This window comes from Drosophila busckii, chromosome 3R (genome assembly GCF_011750605.1).
Source record: "Drosophila busckii strain San Diego stock center, stock number 13000-0081.31 chromosome 3R, ASM1175060v1, whole genome shotgun sequence".
NCBI lineage: Eukaryota > Metazoa > Arthropoda > Insecta > Diptera > Drosophilidae > Drosophila > Drosophila busckii.
The window spans coordinates 17,910,548-17,925,004 of record NC_046607.1 but is presented as its reverse complement, the minus strand read 5'-3'; the positions used below and the strand labels follow the sequence as shown (position 1 = coordinate 17,925,004).

At 41.4% G+C, this 14,457-nt stretch overlaps 10 protein-coding genes across 11 annotated transcripts; all 10 read left to right on the top strand.

Annotated features, from left to right (window-relative positions):
* The first annotated feature begins 62 nt into the window (after window positions 1-62).
* Window positions 63-1,264, top strand: LOC108601726 (probable dimethyladenosine transferase). The gene is made up of 3 exons (XM_017989645.1): window positions 63-120; window positions 177-889; window positions 949-1,264. Exons 1-3 carry the CDS (start codon window positions 63-65, stop codon window positions 1,096-1,098), a joined length of 921 nt encoding a protein of 306 aa, XP_017845134.1. The 3' UTR covers window positions 1,099-1,264.
* Window positions 1,265-1,270: 6 nt separating this feature from the next.
* Window positions 1,271-2,450, top strand: LOC108601725 (venom protease). The gene is made up of 3 exons (XM_017989644.1): window positions 1,271-1,425; window positions 1,483-1,753; window positions 1,815-2,450. The coding sequence occupies exons 1-3, from the start codon at window positions 1,344-1,346 to the stop codon at window positions 2,398-2,400; spliced, it is 939 nt and encodes a 312-aa protein (XP_017845133.1). The 5' UTR covers window positions 1,271-1,343; the 3' UTR covers window positions 2,401-2,450.
* On the top strand, window positions 2,416-3,517 carry LOC108601386 (phenoloxidase-activating factor 3-like). The gene is made up of 3 exons (XM_017989286.1): window positions 2,416-2,423; window positions 2,569-2,838; window positions 2,896-3,517. Exons 1-3 carry the CDS (start codon window positions 2,416-2,418, stop codon window positions 3,479-3,481), a joined length of 864 nt encoding a protein of 287 aa, XP_017844775.1. The 3' UTR covers window positions 3,482-3,517.
* Window positions 3,518-3,630: 113 nt separating this feature from the next.
* LOC108601816 (phenoloxidase-activating factor 3-like) lies at window positions 3,631-4,631 on the top strand. Its single transcript, XM_017989752.2, has 2 exons — window positions 3,631-3,944; window positions 4,002-4,631. The coding sequence occupies exons 1-2, from the start codon at window positions 3,640-3,642 to the stop codon at window positions 4,582-4,584; spliced, it is 888 nt and encodes a 295-aa protein (XP_017845241.1). The 5' UTR covers window positions 3,631-3,639; the 3' UTR covers window positions 4,585-4,631.
* Window positions 4,632-4,725: 94 nt separating this feature from the next.
* LOC108601817 (phenoloxidase-activating factor 3-like) lies at window positions 4,726-5,905 on the top strand. Its single transcript, XM_017989753.1, has 3 exons — window positions 4,726-4,935; window positions 4,992-5,190; window positions 5,246-5,905. The coding sequence occupies exons 1-3, from the start codon at window positions 4,857-4,859 to the stop codon at window positions 5,841-5,843; spliced, it is 876 nt and encodes a 291-aa protein (XP_017845242.1). The 5' UTR covers window positions 4,726-4,856; the 3' UTR covers window positions 5,844-5,905.
* Window positions 5,906-6,085: 180 nt separating this feature from the next.
* On the top strand, window positions 6,086-7,141 carry LOC108602388 (phenoloxidase-activating factor 3-like). 2 transcript variants are annotated; one of them, XM_017990498.1, is made up of 3 exons: window positions 6,086-6,226; window positions 6,288-6,477; window positions 6,536-7,141. In XM_017990498.1, exons 1-3 carry the CDS (start codon window positions 6,175-6,177, stop codon window positions 7,131-7,133), a joined length of 840 nt encoding a protein of 279 aa, XP_017845987.1. In that variant the 5' UTR covers window positions 6,086-6,174; the 3' UTR covers window positions 7,134-7,141. The 2 variants fall into 2 exon arrangements, with proteins under 2 accessions (XP_017845987.1, XP_017845989.1); XM_017990500.1 differs by having other exon boundaries at window positions 6,086-6,477.
* Window positions 7,142-7,462: 321 nt separating this feature from the next.
* LOC108601385 (venom protease) lies at window positions 7,463-8,340 on the top strand. Its single transcript, XM_017989285.1, has 2 exons — window positions 7,463-7,674; window positions 7,729-8,340. Exons 1-2 carry the CDS (start codon window positions 7,463-7,465, stop codon window positions 8,315-8,317), a joined length of 801 nt encoding a protein of 266 aa, XP_017844774.1. The 3' UTR covers window positions 8,318-8,340.
* Window positions 8,341-8,576: 236 nt separating this feature from the next.
* LOC108604169 (venom protease) lies at window positions 8,577-9,704 on the top strand. The gene is made up of 3 exons (XM_017993502.1): window positions 8,577-8,718; window positions 8,774-9,044; window positions 9,104-9,704. The coding sequence occupies exons 1-3, from the start codon at window positions 8,628-8,630 to the stop codon at window positions 9,687-9,689; spliced, it is 948 nt and encodes a 315-aa protein (XP_017848991.1). The 5' UTR covers window positions 8,577-8,627; the 3' UTR covers window positions 9,690-9,704.
* An 83-nt stretch (window positions 9,705-9,787) lies between these two features.
* On the top strand, window positions 9,788-11,370 carry LOC108604171 (serine protease snake). The gene is made up of 4 exons (XM_017993503.2): window positions 9,788-10,104; window positions 10,159-10,426; window positions 10,489-10,804; window positions 10,859-11,370. The coding sequence occupies exons 1-4, from the start codon at window positions 10,026-10,028 to the stop codon at window positions 11,129-11,131; spliced, it is 936 nt and encodes a 311-aa protein (XP_017848992.1). The 5' UTR covers window positions 9,788-10,025; the 3' UTR covers window positions 11,132-11,370.
* A 76-nt stretch (window positions 11,371-11,446) lies between these two features.
* On the top strand, window positions 11,447-14,335 carry LOC108604168 (NAD-dependent protein deacetylase Sirt7). Its single transcript, XM_017993501.1, has 2 exons — window positions 11,447-11,683; window positions 11,811-14,335. Exons 1-2 carry the CDS (start codon window positions 11,552-11,554, stop codon window positions 13,995-13,997), a joined length of 2,319 nt encoding a protein of 772 aa, XP_017848990.1. The 5' UTR covers window positions 11,447-11,551; the 3' UTR covers window positions 13,998-14,335.
* Window positions 14,336-14,457: the final 122 nt, after the last annotated feature.

Sequence of the window (14,457 nt, the reverse complement as noted above, 5' to 3'; positions counted from 1 at the left end):
AGAAGAAAGCAAAACAAACCAAAGCAATATCAACAGTAGGTTTTCATTTTTATAAATTAGCAATGCCTAAGGTAAAAACAGAAAAGAAAACTCGCATACACAATGAGGTGCAAAAGCAAGGTATGTTATAGCTTTAAAAATAATTAAATAATGCACTCAATAAATACATTTTACAGGCATTGTGTTCAACAAGGATTTTGGCCAGCACATATTGAAAAATCCGCTGGTAATAACCACAATGCTGGAGAAGGCGGCCTTGCGACCCACTGACGTGGTGCTCGAAATCGGTCCTGGTACTGGTAACATGACTGTGCGCATGCTGGAGAAAGCAAAGAAAGTCATTGCCTGTGAAATTGATACACGCCTCGCTGCCGAGTTGCAAAAACGTGTGCAGGCCACACCAATGCAACCGAAGCTACAGGTGCTCATTGGTGACTTTCTTAAAGCGGATCTGCCCTTCTTTGATTTGTGCATTGCCAACGTGCCGTATCAAATCAGTTCTCCGCTGATATTCAAGCTGCTGTTGCATCGTCCTCTGTTTCGTTGCGCCGTGCTCATGTTCCAGCGTGAGTTTGCGCAGCGTTTGGTGGCTAAGCCAGGTGACAAATTATACTGTCGTTTGAGCATTAATACGCAGCTTCTAGCACGTGTTGATATGTTGATGAAGGTGGGCAAAAACAACTTCAAGCCGCCGCCAAAGGTGGAGTCAAGTGTGGTACGCTTGGAGCCCAAGAATCCACCGCCACCTATCAATTTTACTGAGTGGGATGGTCTTACACGCATTGCTTTCCTCAGAAAGAATAAAACCTTAGCAGCAACATTCAAAGTATCGTCTGTGATGGAAATGCTGGAAAAGAACTACAAATTGTATCGATCATTGCGAAATGAGGCAAGTACCAGCGCATTAATTATATACTCTACCGACTCTAATTATATTCTCAACTACAGCCACTTGAAGAGAACTTTAATATGCAGGAGAAGGTCATAGGCATACTGGAGGCACAGGAAATGAGCACAGCACGTGCGAGATCTATGGACATTGATGACTTCATGCGTCTCTTGCTAGCTTTCCACTCAGCTGGCATACATTTTAACTAAACTAATTAACATAGCATTAGTTAATTAGTTATTAAGAATTATTCTTATTAAGTTGACTTAACATATGTATATGTTCATGCTTACATATGTATGTTAAAATATTGAGAGATTTATTAATACAATCAATTGATTGGCGCTCGTGCTAACTAGCTTTCAAGCTACTTAATCAATTGTGTTTAGTTTAGTCGCTCTCCAAACTTGTAAACAACAACCTCACGCAGTCGTTTTAAGCTAGCACTGAGAATATGACTCAGTTGATAGCGATTATAATATTGCTGCAGGCCGCTGTAGCGCTCAGTCAAAATCCGGATCCGCAAGCGAAGCAAAGTAAAATCTATTATTATATTTAAAACACTGTGCTGATATGTTTTATATAATTTGCAGTTTGCACATTATTTAAGCGCACTGTGTTCGAGGAGCGTGTGCCTATAAGTTTCTTTTTTGCCAACGCACCGATTACCTGGGAATCTATTGATTCCTGTCATGGCTCACGTCCACTTATAGTCGGTGGCATGCCTGCAGAGCCAAAGGAATTTGCGCCCATGGCACGTTTGGGTAATCGCAATGAGAAGAACGTTACCAAATGGTTCTGCGGCGGCACCTTAATCAGCAATCGTCTGGTGCTAACTGCCGCCCATTGTCTGTTTTCGGAAGAGTATGTATACTTTTCTCACACGTACATAGTATATAGTCAACATTTTATTACTGCCTTTTAGTGGCGCTGTTAATGTCGTGCGTCTTGGCGAGCTGGACTTTTCTACAGATACTGATGATGCCGAGCCAGAAGACTTTGGTGTGCGCAAGGCCACCGAACATCCAGACTACAAATATCCGCTGCTGTACAACGATATTGCCATTTTGGAATTAGATCGCGCTGTTAACTTGAGTGTCTATAAGCATCCCGCCTGCTTACCCTTCGATGATGGCACTACGCATGAAAATTTCATTGCTATTGGCTGGGGTCACAAGCAATTTGCAGGCCGAGAGTCCACTAAACTGTTAAAGGTGCAGCTGAAAGGCTATAGCGGCAGCTGTCTAGCAGCAAATGAGATCGAGGAACTGCCTAATGGCTATAATGCCAGCACACAGATGTGCATTGGCTCCAGTGAGCACAAGGATACGTGCAATGGCGACTCGGGCGGTCCTGTGCTGACCTATCATAAGGAGCTCCCCTGTATGTATCATGTTATGGGCATCACTTCCTCTGGACTTGGTTGCGATACTCCTAATGTGCCCAGCTTGTACACGCGTGTGCACTTTTATTTAAACTGGATCAAGCAGCATATTGAGAAAAGCATGTGAATTTATTTATTTCCTATGCTAATGTATAAAGTTCAATAAATAATAATCTGTCTATGAACTCACTTGCATTTATTATTATGTATTTTTTATGTATTTAACCAAGCTTGGCAATGAAACTTACATTTTTATAACTTTTATAAAGCTTTCCAAGTAACTGAGGCCGCGCAGTTACGTTTCGATTGCGACTTGGAACAGATATAATGGCGATTCTAGTGAAGAGCTGTTTTTCCTATTAATTCTGCAGTTCATTTTTGTTTTGACTGACTGCACAGGGGATGACTTCGTACTTGGCGGAGAGCCAGCGGAGCCCAAAGAATTTGCCTTCATGGCGCGCTTAGGCAATCGCAATGGGAAGAACGTCACTAACTGGCTCTGTGGCGGCACATTGATCAACAATCGCGTTGTGCTGACTGCAGCGCACTGTCTTTACTCAGAAATGTTTGTATTAATTCCTGATTCCATATTATCTTTTACTACTATAATCTCTCTTAATAGTGGCGCTGTTAATATGGTGCGGCTTGGTGAATTAGACTTTGATGAAAAAACTGAGGATGCAGATCCCGAAGATTTTGGTGTGCAAAGTGCTACTGCGCATCCAGGTTATAATCCCCCCAACGTCTATAACGACATAGCTCTCATAGAACTCGATAGAGTCGTAACGTTGAGTAGATACAAGCAGCCCGCTTGTTTGCCTCTTGATAATGGCGATCGAGTTGATAAGTTCATTGCTATTGGATGGGGTGCCGTCAGCCTGGAAGGCAGTGACTCTTCGCTACTGCTAAAAGTCGAGCTCCACAATTATGGCAATGACTGTCCTACAGCTAAGGATATTGAGGAGTTACCCAATGGGTTTAATGCCAGCACACAGCTTTGCATTGGCTCTGCAGAGCGGAAGGATACGTGTAATGGCGACTCTGGAGGTCCTGCGTTGAGCTTTAATACTAAAGATCCTTGTCTGTATCGTATTATGGGCATTACCTCCATTGGGAATAGTTGTGGACATCCTAATAGCCCCACGTTTTATACGCGTGTGCACTTTTATTTAAACTGGATCAAGCAGCAGATTGAGAAAAGCAAGTGAATTTATATATATTCTATGCTAATGTATAAAGTTGAATAAATATTAATCTGTCTATGAACTCAGGTGCATTTTAATTTATGTATTTAACCAAGCTTGGGAATAAAACTTACATTTTTTTAAACTTTATATAGCATTCCGGTAGCCTGGGCCGCTCAGTTATGTTTCGATTGCGACTTGGAACAGATATAATGGGAATTCTAGTGAAGCCGCTGCTTTTCCTATTAATTGTGCAATGCATTTTTGTTTTGACTGACTGCAAAGAGGATGACAGCCAGACAGATGAAGAGTATATAGTTACCACTACCGTCATACTTGGCGGAGAGCCAGCGGAGCCCAAAGAATTTGCCTTCATGGCGCGCTTAGGCAATCGCAATGAGAAGAACGTCACTAACTGGTTCTGTGGCGGCACATTGATCAACAATCGCGTTGTGCTGACTGCAGCGCACTGTCTTTACTCAGAAATGTTTGTATTAATTCCTGATTCCATATTATCATTTACTAATATAGTCTCTCTTAATAGTGGCGCTGTTAATGTGGTGCGGCTAGGTGAATTAGACTTTGATGAAAAAACTGAGGATGCAGATCCCGAAGATTTTGGTGTGCAAAGTGCTACTGCGCATCCAGGTTATAATCCTCCCATCCTCTATAACGACATAGCTCTCATAGAACTCGATCGAGTCGTAACGTTGAGTGCATACAAGCAGCCCGCTTGTTTGCCTCTTGATAATGGCGATCGAGTTGATAAGTTCATTGCTATTGGATGGGGTGCAGTCGACCTGGAAGGCAGCGACTCTTCGGGACTGCTAAAAGTCGAGCTCCACAGTTATGGCAATGACTGTGCTACAGCTAAGGATCTTGACGAGTTACCCAATGGGCTTAATGCCAGCACACAGCTCTGCATTGGCTCTGCTGAGCGCAAGGATACGTGTAATGGCGACTCTGGAGGTCCTGCGTTGAGCTTTAATTCTGAAGATCCTTGTCTGTATCGTATTGTGGGCATTACCTCATTTAGAATTACTTGTGGACATCCTAATAGCCCCACGATTTATACGCGCGTGCACTCTTATTTGAATTGGATCAAGCACAAGCAAAATATTGATTGATAACACAAATTTGCTGACAATGAATAAAACAAAAGTTGTATTTGCAATTTGTTTGCTTTAAAAGTGTTTCTTTGTCAAACAAAAATGCTCAAATATAAATGTAGGCAAGCCAATGCTCATGAGTAAGGTCGTCATATTTATACATTCATATAAAAACAAAAATTTGCATAAGTATTTTCTATAAATCAAGAGAGCTCAAGCCCGCTCAGAGCACGTTTTGAAGCTTACGCTTAGTTGTGTTTTGATTGCGATCAGCGACGATCAAAATAATCATGCAGTTCAAACAGGAATTGCTCTTTGTGTTATTGATTTTAAAATTGATAACGGCCAAACACTTAGAGCCCGCTATGCGTAAATAATTCAATTTTAAGTAGTACATATTAAACTAAGTTTATTCTATTTGGCAGCTTCTTTGTCAGCAAGGCCATCAGTTACATACGATGTACAATACGTTATTGGTGGCGAAATTGCGCTTCCCAAAGAATTTGCATCCATGGCACGCTTGGGTCACCGCAATGAGTTGAACGTCACCAACTGGTTATGTGGTGGAACTTTGATTAGTAATCGCTTAGTGCTGACTGCAGCTCATTGTCTATATTCTGACGTGTAAGTCTTAACTCACCATATAATACATTTTAATGGCCCAAGATTCTCTTTATAGTGGAGCTATTAATATAGTGCGCCTGGGCGAACTGGACTTTTCTCTCTTAAGTGATGATGCTGATGCCGAAGATTTTGGTGTACGAACTATTACAGAACATCCAGACTTCAAATATCCAAATCTGTATAACGACATTGCAATTGTAATGTTGTCCAGAGTCGTCAGATTCAATGCATATAAAGCGGAAGCTTGCTTGCCATTTGAGAATGGCGATGCTACTTCAAACTTTATTGCCACTGGTTGGGGCGATGTTGCACTGGCGGGCAAAGAATCTTCTCGCCTGATGAAAGTCGAGCTTAGTAATTATGGCAATAATTGTTCTTTGGCTAAAGATATCGAAGAGCTGCCGAACGGCTATAATGCCACCACTCAACTTTGCATTGGCTCACATGAGCGCAAGGACACATGCAACGGTGACTCTGGTGGCCCTGCGCTGAAATATAATGGAGTGTATCCATGCATTCACTTCATAATGGGAATAACCTCAATTGGCATTGGATGTGGTATACCCAATCAACCCACGATTTATACGCGCGTACACTTCTATAGAGATTGGATCCTGCAGCACATAGAGAGAAGTCAGTTAATTTGGTTGTAATTTATAAATAGAGAATAACTATTTGCATTTATTGGTCAATAAACATGTTTATTATTCATAAATTTTTATTGTTTTTCTTTATTTCAATTTATTTGTTGCAAAGGGCTTGAAGGAGATTTTACTCATAAGCCAGCTAATTTCAGGTTTTAAGCTTAAAGCTGCTTTATTCATTGCTACGTCATGGAATTTATTTAAATAAAATTTGCACAAGTATTATCAGTTAGTCAAAACAGCTTAAAATTAATTAGTATATTCCTAAAATAAAGTCTGCTCATGTCTAAGCTACGCTCAGTTGTGTTTAGATTGCCAGCCGTAAACCATCAAAAATATTATGGGAACTTGTGTTTTATGGAAATCGCTAATAGTCTTATTGATTGTGCAATGTAAATATACAAACCGATATAGACAAAAGTATAAATTAGACAGGAAAATATCTTTTCACAGCTTGCACAAATCAGATGAAGGCTTTTGGCGCCCAGGTAGTGGGTGGCAAGCCAGCAAGAGCTAAGGAGTTTGCACCCATGGCACGTTTGGGTAATCGTAATGAGAATAACGTCACCAAGTGGCTCTGTGGTGGAACTTTGATCAGTAATCGCTTAGTACTTACTGCTGCTCATTGTTTATATTCAGATGTGTATGTATTTCTTATTCACCTTTATATTTTATTAATTTAATATTGTTATGTTTGATAGTGGCGCTGTTAACGTTGTGCGTCTAGGCGAGCTAGACTTTGCTATACAAACTGATGATGCTGATCCCGAAGATTTTGGTGTACAGAATACTATAGAGCATGCTGACTTTAAGTATCCCGAGCTATATAACGACATAGCGCTCATACAACTTAATCGCATTGTCAGATTCAATGCATATAAGCAGCCCGCTTGCCTGCCAGTTGATAACGGCGATCGTGTTGATAACTTTATTGCAACTGGCTGGGGTGATACGAAATTGGCGGGCAGAGCATCCACGCGACTCTTGAAAGTAGAGCTCAATAATTATGGCAATGATTGTCCTACTGCAAAAGACATTGAAGAGCTGCCCAATGGTTTTAATGCCAGCACACAGCTTTGCATTGGTTCCAGTGAGCAAAAGGATACGTGCAATGGCGACTCGGGTGGTCCTGTCTTTAAATTTAATGGACAGCGCCCTTGCACATACTATGTAATGGGTATTACCTCAATTGGCATTGCTTGTGGAGAACCTAACAAGCCCACAATTTATACACGCGTTCACTTTTATCTGGATTGGATTAGGCAGCAGATAGAGAAAAACAAGTTAATTTGGTCGTAATGAACAAACTGGAGTTAAAGGATGTAACTTTAACAGTAAATTAGCATTAGTTATCCCCTAAAAATGCTTGGTTCTAATAACATATATACCTAAAATATATTCATATCAACAAGTATACTCGAAACAACATTTCCATAAGTATTATCAATTAATCAAGAGAGCTAATTAGTATTCCTAATATAAATTCCGTTTACAGATTGCTTCCAAGTTTAATTACGCTCAGTTGTGTTTAAGTTGCAAATCGCAATATATTATGGAAATTTGCATTTTATGGAATTTACTGTTTGTCTTATTATTTGTGCCATGTAAAATAGCCAACGGTTAAAAAAATGTTGTATATGTATCCAACAAAATATCTTTTGACAGCTTGTTCGAGTACTCTTACCGTAGTAGCTGGCAAACCAGCAAGACCCAAGGAGTTTACTCCCATGGCACGCTTAGGTTATCGTAATGACAACAACGTCACCAACTGGTTCTGTGGTGGAACTTTGATCAGTAATAGCTTAGTGCTAACTGCTGCTCATTGTCTATATTCAGATATGTATGTATTTACTTCTTCAACTTTAAATTTTAGTATAATAATTATATTTGTTAGTGGCGCTGTGAACGTTGTGCGTCTAGGCGAGCTTGATTTTGCTATACAAACTAACAATGCTGATCCTGAAGATTTTGGGGTACAAAATACAACAGAGCATACAGACTTTAAGTATCCCGAACTATATAATGACATAGCGCTTATACAACTAAATCGCATTGTAAGATTCAATGCATATAAGCGGCCCGTTTGCCTGCCAGTTGATAACGGCGATCGTGTTGATAACTTTATTGCAACTGGCTGGGGTGATACTAAATTAGCGGGCAGAGCTTCCACGCGACTCTTAAAGGTGGAGCTTAATAATTATGGCAATGCTTGTTCTACGGCTAGAGATATTGAAGAGCTGCCCAATGGCTTCAATCAGAGCACACAGCTTTGTCTTGGCTCCAGTGAGCATAAGGATACATGTAATGGCGACTCAGGTGGTCCTGTCTTCAGATATAATGGACATCGACCTTGCAAATATTATGTTATGGGCATTACCTCAATTGGGATTGGTTGTGGGGAACCCGACGTGCCCACAATTTATACACGCGTTCACTTCTATCTAGATTGGATTAGGCAGCAAATAGAAAAAAAGTTAATTTAGTTGGAAAATTAATTTTAATTTTAATTCAGACTTGACTTATTAGTCGATAAAATTTTCGCTAAGTAAATTTTTACATATGCATGTTAATTAAAGCATAAAGATTAATAATGAATGTTAGTAAAAACAAGTATACGTCATTAAAAATATATAGCTATTGCTGGAAACAAGATTTGCATTTATTAATGTTATCAATAAATCGAGAGAGCTTAAAATAGATTTCCTGAAATCAAGCACGCTCAGAGCCCGTTATAAAGTTTACGCTCAGTTGTGTCTCGATTGCGAGCAGCAGCGATCAGAATAAAAATTAACAATGGAAATTAAGTTGCAGTTTCAATTAAAAATATTGCTTGTGTTGTTTATAGTGCAGGTGATAAAGACGCAAGATCTAGATATTGTTAACTGTAAGTTAAAGCAAATTTAAGTAGCCCATTTGTCTAAATGAACTTTAATTTATAGCCTGCACCAATGTTAAGAAGATTGTCTTTGACGAGGAGCACGGCTTCAGTTTTCTACTGCCCAATGCGCCCATAACAGTAAAAAAGATCGACAAATGTAAAAGCTATACGCCTTTGATAGTGGGTGGCAAGCCCGCAGAGCCCAAAGAGTTCGCTCCAATGGCACGCTTGGGTAATCGTAATGACAAGAATGTGACCAACTGGTTCTGTGGCGGCACTTTGATCAACAATCGCGTAGTGCTGACTGCAGCGCATTGCCTTTACTCAGATTCGTTTGTATTAAGTCGTGATCCCGTATGAAACTTGTAATAATATAGATTTTTCTTGATAGTGGCGCTGTTAATGTGGTGCGTCTTGGCGATCTAGATTTTGCCACAGAGACTGATGATGCGGATCCGGAAGATTTCGGTGTGCAAAATATCACAGAGCATCCAGATTACAAATATCCTGATCTGTATAATGATATAGCGCTTTTAAAACTCGATCGTGGCGTAAGATTCAATGTTTACAAGCATCCTGCTTGCTTGCCTTTTGATGACGGCTCCAAGGCAGATACTTTTACTGCCACTGGCTGGGGTGATGTCAAGTTTGCAGGCAGATCTTCAACCCGGCTGCTAAAAGTTAAGCTTGACAATTATGGCAGCGTGTGCCCCACGGCGAGCGACATTGATGAGCTGCCGAATGGCTTTAATGTCAGCACACAGCTCTGCATTGGTTCCACGGAGCGCAAGGATACGTGCAATGGGGATTCTGGTGGCCCTGCGTTGGGCTATCACGCAGATTATCCTTGCATGTATCATGTAATGGGCATTACCTCCATTGGCATTGGCTGCGGTGAGCCCAATAAGCCCACTATATATACGCGAGTGCATTTTTATCTCGATTGGATAAAGCTGGAGTTGAGTAAATTTTCTTGAAAACTTATTAACATATTTGATGTTTATTAATTACTTTGGAAATACCCAGTGTATAAATTAACTGTTTTGTAATAACATGCACATATAAAATCAAATGAATTGCACAGTTTAGCGTGCAGTTAATGTTCTATTATTCACTGGACCACACGGCGTATGAGCGTGAATTTGAGCGAACAGCTGATATCGCGTATCAGTGAACTATTCCTCTTTCTCTCTCTCTCTCTTCTGGTATACTATGTATGCTTGAGTCGAACCAGTTTGGAGAGTATTTTGCACAGCGTAGCTTGTGCTATCGCCCCAAGACCTGTTTAGTTGATAAACAAATAAGATTCAGACATGTGCTGGCTGTTGCTTCTACTTACATTGGTGCACTCCCAGTGCCTGGTATTTGGCCAGCATCCTGATGCTGTAAACTGTAAGTTTATCTCTTAAAAATTAAATGACATGAATTAAGTTAAATTTGTTGCAGCGTGCAATCGCGTCAAGACGCAGGTCTTTGAGGAGAAGGTGGCCTACAGTTTTCTCTTTCCCAATGCACCTATTACCTATGAGGCTATCGATAATTGTCATCGTTATTCGCCATTGATTGTGGGTGGTCAGCCAGCTGATCCCAAAGAATTTCCACTTATGGCTCGTCTTGGACATCGCCAGCAGCAGCAAATCGATTGGTTCTGTGGCGGCACTCTCATCAGCGAAAACTTTGTGCTCACTGCCGCTCATTGCTTGGAGTCGGAACAGTATGTAAACTTACAGCTCATTTGAAAGAATTTTTGTATTAGCAATAGTTCAATTAATTTAGAGGTGAGGTAGATGTAGTGCGCTTGGGCGATTTGGACTTTGGCACAGATAAAGACGATGCTTTGCATAAGGATTATGCTGTGAGCAGCTATTTTAGTCATCCACGCTTCACCAGCTCAGAGCTCTACAATGATATAGGACTTGTCAAGCTTGCTGAAAACGTAAAATTTGATCGCTATAAGCATCCAGCCTGTCTGCCCTTTGATGATGGACAAAATGTGGAATCCTTTATTGCAGTGGGCTGGGGTAGCACAAGCTTAGCTGGCAGATCCTCCGCCATGCTATTAAAAGTGAAATTGGATCGCATAGCAGATACTGTAAGTTATGCATTTTATATAATATTATATGATTTTAACAATATTAATTACTAGATTTGCAACAAAGTGATAGAATATAGCGACGAATATCCACATGGCTTTGATGCTGCTAGTCAAATGTGTGTGGGCTCCACTATGGCTAAAGATACATGTAACGGCGATTCTGGTGGTCCCATATTAGTATATCACGAGCAATATACCTGCATGTATCACGTAATGGGCGTAACCTCAACAGGCATCTCGTGTGGTACACCAAAAATACCCAGCATATACATGCGTGTGCATTACTATTTGGATTGGATAAGATCAGTTATTTTAAATAATTAACTTTGAAAATTCAAATTGTCAGCTTACACTTTCGCAAGGTGGCAACGCTCACCAAAGTTGCGATTGCTTTATTCCATGGGTAGCAAATAAGTTAACTTTAAAATACTTGTGAACAGTATCAGCTAAGCAAATAATGGTATATTTATCGATGATCGATGCATCGATGTTTTATTACACCACTAAAATAATGTACATCTTTATTGTTGTTTACAAAAAAACACAAGAAAACATTGCTAAAGTTTTAGCACAATAAAAACTACAAATAAATTCAATAAAGGCTACAAATTTTTAAAATCATTAAAATGTAAACAAAAACTGCAAAGCAATACTAGCACTATAATTAATTAATATTGCAAGCGCGAAACGCATTGCAGCTGCTCTGGAGAGACGTGCGTGTTTGCGCTTGCACAAAAAGTACTCATGTATGTGGAATTAAGTCAAAAATCGAAGAATATGGAGCCGGATGAGCTCCAACCATATAAGACGCGAGCGAAAGTGAATCCAGAAAAGAAAGATAATGAGAAAAGACGTCGCAAGGATGCAATGCGTAGGGTAATTATCATGCATGTGTTATGCGTATGTATGCGTGTGTGCATGTATGTGTGAAGCAGTTATTTGTGCATGTGCGTGCTGCTTTTGGGTTAATTAATTGATTATCAAAATTATGTATGGTTTTTAGGTCTCATTGATATTGCGTAAATGTGACTCACTGCGCTCGCCGGAAGACCGCCAGTTTTTAGACAAGCACCCGGATATAGTGAAAATCACAAAAAAACGCAAGGAACGCATTGAAATCTACAAGCAGCGTGTGGTGGAAAAGGAAGATGAACAGCATGTCATAGAAGCCAAAGTGGAGAAATTAGCAAACATTATATCTCAGGCCAAGCATTTGGTTTGTTACACAGGCGCCGGCATAAGCACATCAGCCTTAATACCCGACTATCGTGGCAGCAAGGGCATTTGGACGCTGCTGCAAAAGGGCCAGGATATTGGCGAGCATGATTTGTCGCGTGCAAATCCAACTTACACACATATGGCGCTATATGAGTTGCATCGACGCCGGCTCCTGCGGCATGTTGTCTCACAAAACTGCGATGGACTGCATTTGCGATCAGGACTGCCGCGGCAATCGCTCTCCGAGATACACGGCAACATGTACGTGGAGGTGTGCAAACAATGCAAGCCCCATGCTGCCTACTGGCGCCAGTTTGATGTGACAGAAATGACCGCGCGTTATTCGCACAAGACGCATCGACTATGTCATCGCTGCTCGGAGCCGTTGTATGATACCATTGTGCACTTTGGCGAACGTGGCGGCAACATGAAGTATCCATTGAACTGGACAAGCGCCACACAGCATGCCGAACGCGCTGATGTTATACTCTGTTTGGGCTCAAGCTTGAAGGTGCTCAAGAAATACACGTGGCTATGGCAGATGGACAAGCCGGCGCGTCAACGCGCTAAGATTTGTGTAGTGAACTTGCAATGGACGCCCAAAGATAATATAGCTGGCATTAAGATCAACGGCAAATGTGACAATGTCATGGAGCAGCTAATGCGCGCGCTCAACATAAACGTGCCTGTTTATAGCAAGGAAAAGGATCCGATATTTGCGCATGCCACGCTCTTAATGCCCGAGGAGTTTCATACACTAACACAGCCGCTGCTCAAGAATGCGCACGAGGAGGAGGAGGAAACCAATGACACGCAGTACACCACGACAACAGAGGAGACACAAGATTCTACCATATCAGGTGATAGCTATAGCGAGCTGCCCATAGGCAAAGGGCCACGCATCCGCACGCCCAACAAAAATGGACGTTGCATTAAAACAAATTTGCAGCTGCGACAAAAGTGCAGCAACAGTGTACTTGCTAAGGAGGAAGTAGCGGAGGAAGTGGCGCCAGAACAAAAAGTGAAGACTGAAACTATTGTAAAGCAGGAAGTTAAGCAGGAGGATTTGGAAGAGCCAGTCGAGTCAAAAGCATTGGCAACTAGTCTAGCTATAAATAATATAAAGGAAGAAGTAAAGCTGCCTAAGCTGGAGCCCAAGCCAGAGTTACATGAAACGGACTTTATGGAGCTGCCCAAACTGGTAGCCATTCAGCAGCCGTATGCACAGCCGGAGCAAACAGCCAGCGTGAAAGTGGAGCTGCAGTTGGAACCATTACAGTTGCCGCCACTGGTGCCCATAGGCGCTCCACTCTGCACACCCTTCATACAACCGCAGCAGCTGACACTGCCTCCCGCATTGCAAGCCTTGCAGCTACAAAGCGATAGCGCCACCTGCTCGGCCGACTCCAACACAGACGATGATGATGAAGAGCAGCAGGACGAAGAGGAGCAGGAGGAAGAAGAGGAGGAGGAGGAGGAACAAGCTATTATTGCGCAAGTGGATTTGCTGCGAAGTCACAGCGATATTGAGCTCCTGCGTCAACTGCCCAGCTGGTATGATGCCAAGTATGCGTATTCTGGTCTACACAGCATACTCATACCCACGCCCTCAGATCTCAACATTTGGAACACACAGGTGGTGCCGAATTTTGCCATGAATCGTGCTGCAGCCAGCTGTGAATTTTGCTTCGATAACTATGCGGAGCTGGAGTGTCAGTTCTATTTCCGCTGGCATCTCAACGAGCGCAAGCATAAAAAGCGAGCGCGCAGCGGACGATTTGTGGTCTGTGAATGCTGCCCCACTAGCGATGATGAAGATGACTACGATGAGAACATCTCGTTGGCTCACATAGCTGCCGCCGAATCAGCCAAGCGTCGACTGCAGTTGAACAATAGTTTTCCACGCAAGCTGGCACGCACCCAAGCCGGGTGGTATGGAAAGGGCTATAAGAAGGGACGCAAGCGCAGGTAGAACCAATAGCCACTGCCGTCGCCGCTTCGACATTAAAGTATTGCTAGCATTAGTTTAGTTTTATCAATTTATATGTATAATCTTAGACTTATATGTGCTCGTCTGTACAGTTCGTAGTTTGTAATGTCCACTCGCATTAGGTGTTCGTTCTAGGATTAGGTTTTGTATACATTAATGTATTTTAATTTGTGTGTGCGGTGTGCGTTTTTCAATTGTCTTAATTTTATGTGTTTTCCGTAAATATTCGTTGCCGTATCGTCAAACTATATGTATGTTCAAATATTTAAAAATGCTCTGGACTCATAGTCAAACAAATTGTATTATATACATTTGGCTTCTGCTCAATATACATATATAATTTTTATAACAAGCAATAGCTTGGAGATATCGTGCAAATTGTATAAATTATTTGTTTATTATTCAACGTTCCGTTGTATTATTGTAAAGCTATTTTTATGTA

Bases quoted from the DNA above. Each gene is read 5' to 3' on its own strand.
- LOC108604168 (XM_017993501.1), top strand. From the start codon at position 11,552: ATGTATGTGGAATTAAGTCAAAAATCGAAGAATATGGAGCCGGATGAG. The intron at 11,684-11,810 runs GTAATTATCATG...TATGGTTTTTAG, and splicing joins GCAAGGATGCAATGCGTAGG to GTCTCATTGATATTGCGTAA.
- LOC108601817 (XM_017989753.1), top strand. From the start codon at position 4,857: ATGCAGTTCAAACAGGAATTGCTCTTTGTGTTATTGATTTTAAAATTG. The intron at 4,936-4,991 runs GTAAATAATTCA...TCTATTTGGCAG, and splicing joins ACACTTAGAGCCCGCTATGC to CTTCTTTGTCAGCAAGGCCA. The intron at 5,191-5,245 runs GTAAGTCTTAAC...TTCTCTTTATAG, and splicing joins CATTGTCTATATTCTGACGT to TGGAGCTATTAATATAGTGC.
- LOC108604169 (XM_017993502.1), top strand. From the start codon at position 8,628: ATGGAAATTAAGTTGCAGTTTCAATTAAAAATATTGCTTGTGTTGTTT. The intron at 8,719-8,773 runs GTAAGTTAAAGC...TTTAATTTATAG, and splicing joins AGATCTAGATATTGTTAACT to CCTGCACCAATGTTAAGAAG. The intron at 9,045-9,103 runs GTTTGTATTAAG...TTTTCTTGATAG, and splicing joins CATTGCCTTTACTCAGATTC to TGGCGCTGTTAATGTGGTGC.
- LOC108604171 (XM_017993503.2), top strand. From the start codon at position 10,026: ATGTGCTGGCTGTTGCTTCTACTTACATTGGTGCACTCCCAGTGCCTG. The intron at 10,105-10,158 runs GTAAGTTTATCT...AATTTGTTGCAG, and splicing joins GCATCCTGATGCTGTAAACT to CGTGCAATCGCGTCAAGACG. The intron at 10,427-10,488 runs GTATGTAAACTT...CAATTAATTTAG, and splicing joins CATTGCTTGGAGTCGGAACA to AGGTGAGGTAGATGTAGTGC.
- LOC108601816 (XM_017989752.2), top strand. From the start codon at position 3,640: ATGTTTCGATTGCGACTTGGAACAGATATAATGGGAATTCTAGTGAAG. The intron at 3,945-4,001 runs GTTTGTATTAAT...CTCTCTTAATAG, and splicing joins CACTGTCTTTACTCAGAAAT to TGGCGCTGTTAATGTGGTGC.
- LOC108601725 (XM_017989644.1), top strand. From the start codon at position 1,344: ATGACTCAGTTGATAGCGATTATAATATTGCTGCAGGCCGCTGTAGCG. The intron at 1,426-1,482 runs GTAAAATCTATT...TATAATTTGCAG, and splicing joins GGATCCGCAAGCGAAGCAAA to TTTGCACATTATTTAAGCGC. The intron at 1,754-1,814 runs GTATGTATACTT...ACTGCCTTTTAG, and splicing joins CATTGTCTGTTTTCGGAAGA to TGGCGCTGTTAATGTCGTGC.
- LOC108602388 (XM_017990498.1), top strand. From the start codon at position 6,175: ATGGGAACTTGTGTTTTATGGAAATCGCTAATAGTCTTATTGATTGTG. The intron at 6,227-6,287 runs GTAAATATACAA...ATCTTTTCACAG, and splicing joins AGTCTTATTGATTGTGCAAT to CTTGCACAAATCAGATGAAG. The intron at 6,478-6,535 runs GTATGTATTTCT...TATGTTTGATAG, and splicing joins CATTGTTTATATTCAGATGT to TGGCGCTGTTAACGTTGTGC.
- LOC108601726 (XM_017989645.1), top strand. From the start codon at position 63: ATGCCTAAGGTAAAAACAGAAAAGAAAACTCGCATACACAATGAGGTG. The intron at 121-176 runs GTATGTTATAGC...TACATTTTACAG, and splicing joins CAATGAGGTGCAAAAGCAAG to GCATTGTGTTCAACAAGGAT. The intron at 890-948 runs GCAAGTACCAGC...TCTCAACTACAG, and splicing joins ATCGATCATTGCGAAATGAG to CCACTTGAAGAGAACTTTAA.
- LOC108601385 (XM_017989285.1), top strand. From the start codon at position 7,463: ATGTTGTATATGTATCCAACAAAATATCTTTTGACAGCTTGTTCGAGT. The intron at 7,675-7,728 runs GTATGTATTTAC...TATATTTGTTAG, and splicing joins CATTGTCTATATTCAGATAT to TGGCGCTGTGAACGTTGTGC.
- LOC108601386 (XM_017989286.1), top strand. The intron at 2,839-2,895 runs GTTTGTATTAAT...CTCTCTTAATAG, and splicing joins CACTGTCTTTACTCAGAAAT to TGGCGCTGTTAATATGGTGC.